We start from the raw sequence: 6343 nt of genomic DNA on the forward strand, positions 1-6343 counted from the left end.
GATTCAAGGCATTTATAATTAGTTTGCTGACGCTATCAGAATTGTACAACATAGTCTCTCTTTATTGTTCCTACCGATGAGTGGACTTCACTAAGAAGACTTGACCCAAAAAAAAAATTATGAAAGGGGGGATCGATTGATGGCAAATGATAGACTAAATAGCATTTTGTATGGTCACTCGGTCAGTCACCCACATGCACAAGAACAAACCGTCTTGTCCAACAACTTTTTACAGAGACATCAGCTCCACTAACTTCTGCAGTGCACCCTTTCAGGCCTTTGCACAGTTGCCCTATTCCTCTCTTTCTCCTCTCACCAAAACCCTAATGTCCTATAAAGAATTGAAGTTCTTGCTTTTCATTGGAATTGGAAATTGATACGATAAAAGGAAAATTAAAAGAAAAAATAAAGAAAGAAAACCCAGCAAAAGTTTAAGCAAACATATTATCTTTGATCATAAGTTCAAAACATCCTAATCCAAACCAGAAATTCTCTCTATGATATAAGCATAAAGCCAGTGCCCTGTACTCTCCTGCATTTACACCATTTCTATATTCCCAAATGAAACCATTTTGACAATGTGAAGGGAAACAAAGAGGGAAAACAAAATAAAGATTCATTGATGATCTGTGTACTAAAAGCAAAAGAATTCCTTGAGAGAGTCGTACCGCTGTCTGTTGTTTGAAGATCATGGTGGAGGACCATAACCTGGTAGATCATGCCACTCATGATCAGGTGGGTTCAAAGGAAAGGAGCCAGCGGTGGTGGTGCTGTTGCTGTTAGTGTTGCCTGTGGTGGTGCTGGTACTGATACTCCACAAAGCTGTGTCAGATACGGTAGGGTTAGTGGTGGTGCTGCCAAACCCTTGGTGCCAATTTTGCTGCTGTGATGAGCTGGCGTAAAAAGGATGGTCTCCGCTCTTGTTTTCTCTATTACTCATATGGTAAATTTGCCTTTGCTGTTGGATTTGCTGCTGCAGCTGCTGTGACCCAAAAGCATTAAAACCATGCAATAGAGTCAGATTTGAAGGACCTGATCCCAAATCACCACCAAGATTCACTGGTTGATTTAGAGCAAAAGACTGAGGTTGATCATGCAAAGATTGGATTGCTGCTAAAGAGGTCAAGAACCCACCACCAGAATAATACGGCCCCATTGAAGAAATTCCAGGAGGTAAAACCAAATCCCCCGACGACTCTTTAGTCCTCAAAGCCGGACTCACAGTATTACCTGAATTTGTAGTAGACATAATATTCAGTGACTGTGAGCTCGCCATACTCTGCGGATGAGGCTGCGATTGAGACCTGGAATTCTCACTAAAGGAAGAAGATGTTGATGACGTTTTTGCTCGCTTTCCCTTCCGGCAACCGCCTCCTACAGGAACGTTCCTTAGGGTTCCTCCTTGAGTCCAGTATCTTCTACAGGTCTTGCAAAAGTATCTAGGCTGAGAGAGACTGTAATTGTTGTAATAACAAAACTTGGTATTGAGCGAGTCACAGCGGGGGCATTTCTGCGGCTGCTGTTGTGGCTGCGGCTGCTGTTGATTCTCTCCTTCCATCGGCTTCAGTCTCCGATCCTGATTCTGCTTCATGATCTCTTCACTCCCTCCTTGTTCTTGCTGCATCTTTCTCAATCTTCTTTCTTGTTTAGTGTTGGTTATGGATTTCTTTATTTTTCTCAAAGAACTGTTAAGAAATGGATTGGCTTTTTGACCCCTGGCGGTGCATGCAGGTTTTAAAGGAAGACTCTGGAGACTAGGGAGAGGCGTTTCAAATATAGACAAGACAGTGAACTCAACGTGTCTACCTCTGGCTCTTAAGAATCTAATACTACACACAGTTGAAAACCACGGCGATTGTTACCTTGTGCATGCGCAGCCACCACCAAAAGAAACCAAGGTCTCCTCTCTATCAGCAATGAATATTGATCATATAGCATTAAATGCAAAATCAAGAACTTCATATCCCCTAAAACCCAAACAAATCCCGCAAGATTTTCATCCCTCCCCCTCTATAACAGGAACATGTATAAATTTAGAGAAACAAGAAGAAAAAGATATAGAGAAATGTACGGGTGTCGGGAGAGGACGAAGCTCACAAAAGGAGAAGTCTTTATCTGGGGGACGACTGCAGAGAGATTTCAGATTAATGGATTCAGTCAAAAAAGTACAGTGACCAATGGGAGAAACATAACGGGTTTGTTTAATTCAGTCCTATCTCTCACTAACCCAGAGCAAACATGGTATACAAACCCCAGTTCATTCCCTTGATCGGACCCCCCTTGCATCGAAATTAACTGGAGAGACCAACTCCTCCTTAATTTCCTCATACCAGTTAGTTCCGAACCCAAAACAAAAACAAAGCTTAGCCAAGAATAAGAAAGAGAGAGAGAGGGAGAGAGAGAGAGAGATAAAAGGATCGGGAAATATCTATCTTGTGCAGATGCTGCGTGCGTAAAAGGACCGGTGAAAGAGGCGGCGCGGCCAAGGAGAGGCTGGCATAGCTGGTGGTGAATGGGGTGGGGGCTGACTGTGTCAGAGTTGAGCTACTCCCTTCTTTTTGTTTTTTTTTTTCAGTTTACCAGAGCCAGAAAGCTTTTTGATGAAGTTAAAATATAAAATATGTTCTAAAAAATAGTTAAAATATAAAATATAAATTAAATAAACAAATTTAATTAAATATATAATAAAATTTATATATATATATATATATTTATGTTTGGAGATAAGTTTTAATTTTCCGGTGGCCTTCACTTTCCATCCTCCCAGTCTGGACTGTCTGGTCCTTGTAGGCCCAACATTACCGATTCAACTCTCTTGTTTTTGCATATTTGAGTAACGCACAAGATGATTTAATATAGGGTTTGATTTAATTTAATTTTAATATTTTATTTAAATTAACTTAAAAATTTTTAATTTAATTTTAAAAATAAAAAAAATATTGATTATTAGCTTTTGGATTAATAATACATAATTTATTGTATTATATCATTTAAAGCATTTTTCCGCGTAGATTTGGGATGGGATTTGAAATTAAATTACAAATCTGTTTATGTTTTAATTAAATGTGAATTATTGAATGTAAACAATAGTAGCGTAGGATCAATAAATAAGCATTATTGGTGTACGAAAGAAGACTCTGCCATTGCAAATCGATAAAACCATTATTGCTGTGCATTATCTGTTTCTACTGTAAAAAAAGCCTAAGCTCTACCAGAAAAACCCAGTTACCCACTTCCTGTTGACAAGTAGGGTAACTATATGTATTCGATTCAAACTGAATAAATCAAATTGTATCGAATTGAATAGTTTTATTAATTTTTGAATTGATTTATTTTTATGAAGAATTTATGAATTATATGTAATTATATATATAAATTGTTTAATTTTATTGATTAATAGTTATTAGATTCAAATTAAGGCTAAAATTAGATCAAATAACTTAAAAATCAAGTCTAAATTAAAAAATCAATAAAAAATCAAAATCAATCGATTTGAACCAAATCGAAATAGAGCACTTTAGCTCGATTTGATTTTTTATCCATTTTGATTTGGTTCGATTTCTAAAATATATAATTCGATTTTCATGATTTGATTCGGTTCGGTATGAACCGAATGCTCCCCCTTTTATATATATATATATATATATATATATATATATATATTATTTAATCTCTCGAATGACACAAGCCGATAGGTAGTATAAATATTATATCTTTTGTCTATTGCAAAGTATTGTGATAAATTTGAAAAACACACTAGAATTAGTGTTTGAGAGTTCTAAATAATTATATCTTATTTTTTTTCATCATAATGAAATTTTTTCTCTCGTTTTATATATGGACGTAAACTTTATTGTCGAATAATGTAAATATTATGTGTTTTATTCTTCTTTATTTTATAATGTGTGATTATAAGATCGTGTATGCTCTTGTTTTAACATATGATGCTCTACCTCTATCCTCTTCTGCTGCATTTCGGCCCTGAAATCAAAAAGAAAAGAAGATCAGTTGAGCAATATAAACAATGTACAATTCAAGATCTGTATTATAAACATGTAGTTTTAGAAGCTAAGTACCTCGTTATATTTGGAAGCAGAGGTGAAGCAGGCCCGAAAGACTTTGCCCGAGTAAGAGAGAAGGGAAACGAAGGAAGGTTTTTGAGTGATTAAACATGGTGTTATTGGTTATGGAAATGACTGCCATTTATTCAATTTGTGCGTTTTTTTAGGAATTTTTCTTGCATTAATCTAATTTATTGACCTCAGATATAAAATGTACAGTGAGATTATTTATTAAATATATGAGTTTCATATTTTTATATCTTAAATTTATGATCAACTGAATTTAGGTAAAAATTTTCATTTTTTTTAATATTACTATTATTATTGTCAATAAATATATAAATGAAAGAATGGAAATTGAAGCTTGTAAACAAGATAAATTTTACAAAATGAGTTAAATTGAAATAAGAAAAATTTTAAAATACAATACAATAGTTATATCATGAACATTAATAATCATGATAGATCCTATTATAATTAATGATCAGGGTGTATCCGTACATAGTGAATAAATTCTACTAGAATAGACTATTTGTCATTGCAATTTGTTCATTAACCATAGCCTTGCAAGTTATTTGGATGGAGGGGTTTTGAGGGATAAAATAAAGTAAAGTAAGGTTTTAGGAGATTTTTAAGTTGTTTGGGATGAATATGTAGGAAGGATGGTTTTTTGGTAGTTACTTGGGGATTGAAAAACCCCCCCTAAATCTTTTCATTTTTCAACCCATCAATCTGGTGGGTTGAAGGGGTTAATGTTTTTATATTTTTGTATTATTCTTCTTTAATTTCTAAAAATCCAAAACTACATTTTTCTTATTTTTATGATTTTAATTATTTTATAAACAAAATATTTTTGTAATATTCATATTTAATATTACTTTTCAATATCTTTCTTTTAAATAAATTAATATTATTAAACCTTCATTTACCTTACTTTACTTTACATTTTCTCAAAAATAAAATAAGTTATTATCTTATATTATCATATTTTATCTTATTATTCCTTACTTTATTAAACCTCCTTTCACCCATTCAAACCCATCCAAACAAAGCCTTGGGCCCTTAGGCAAGGATCAGTATATTATATTATTAAGGGTTTGGCCACGCGATCGGCTAATTAGCGCAGCAACAGCATTTACGAAACCTTTGGACAATTTTTTTTAATATTTTTCTCCTAATATTTATTAATGGCTGAGGTGGTTTTTGGTTAGTATTTTTATTTTTATTATTTTTCACTTAACACATATAAATATTTTATAACATACCTATTTTGATTGTTATTTTTATATTTATAGTTTTTATTTTTATTAATTTTACATTCTAATAAATTAAGATATGCAAATGATGCATTTATTCTTATTATTTACTTTGAATTGAGTTAAATGATATTTATCAATTATAAAAATAAAACTTTAAAAATAAATAAAAAATGAAAAGTAAACCACTTGAATATTTGAGTTTTAAAAATTTTTCATACAATCATATGAAATTGTAGAGATATGATCATATGATTTATTTTTAAATGTCTTTCATATTTATATAAATATGAAATTTGATATAAAATGATTATATGATTTATTTTTAAATTTTTCACTTAATATTTTTATAAATATCAAAATTTTCAGCCGCATATAAATATTAGGAGAAATATTTAAAAAAATAATAAAAAAATATTTTGGCCAAAAATTATTGAGTGCTACACTAATCACTAGTGCATTAACATATACAATGAGAGAAATTCTTATCTAAACTCGATCTAACGAAATGATATGCTGTATAAAAGACACTATATATAGAGATCACAAGAAACAGAATATTGAGATATTGATTGAGTAAAAGATACAAAGTTTAATTTTGAAAGGTTGGTAAGATATGGGATAAAGATAGCCTTTATTCCCTAATACCTCCCATCAAACTGAAGGCGCAATGCAGAGAAGTCGCAGTTTGTCTTTGTGCCAGTAAACAGCTTAAGGCCCAGAGGTTTCGTCATAATATCGGCAAGCTGGTCATCTGTAGAAATGTACTTAATTTTAATGGTGTCGACCTGGACTTGTTCCCTAAACAAATGATAGTCCAGCTTGATATGCTTCGTTCAAGCATGGAAGACAGGATTGGAGCTAAAATGGCGCCAATGTTATCACACTAAAGTACAGCAAGCGGCAGCTAAGAATATCCAAGTTCCATAAGGAGATTCCGAAGCCACATCAATTCAGCAGCTACATTGATGAGAGCTTTATACTCGCTTTTAGTCGAACTTTGGGTAATAGTAGGAAGCTTTTTAG

At 32.9% G+C, this 6343-nt stretch overlaps 1 protein-coding gene across 1 annotated transcript; it reads right to left on the reverse strand.

The window, feature by feature from the left end:
* Positions 1-430: 430 nt before the first annotated feature.
* LOC110643570 (dof zinc finger protein PBF) lies at positions 431-2631 on the reverse strand. Its single transcript, XM_021796016.2, has one exon. The coding sequence runs from the start codon at positions 1622-1624 to the stop codon at positions 689-691; it is 936 nt and encodes a 311-aa protein (XP_021651708.1). The 5' UTR covers positions 1625-2631; the 3' UTR covers positions 431-688.
* Positions 2632-6343: the final 3712 nt, after the last annotated feature.

This window comes from Hevea brasiliensis, chromosome 11 (assembly GCF_030052815.1).
Source record: "Hevea brasiliensis isolate MT/VB/25A 57/8 chromosome 11, ASM3005281v1, whole genome shotgun sequence".
Lineage (NCBI taxonomy): Eukaryota > Viridiplantae > Streptophyta > Magnoliopsida > Malpighiales > Euphorbiaceae > Hevea > Hevea brasiliensis.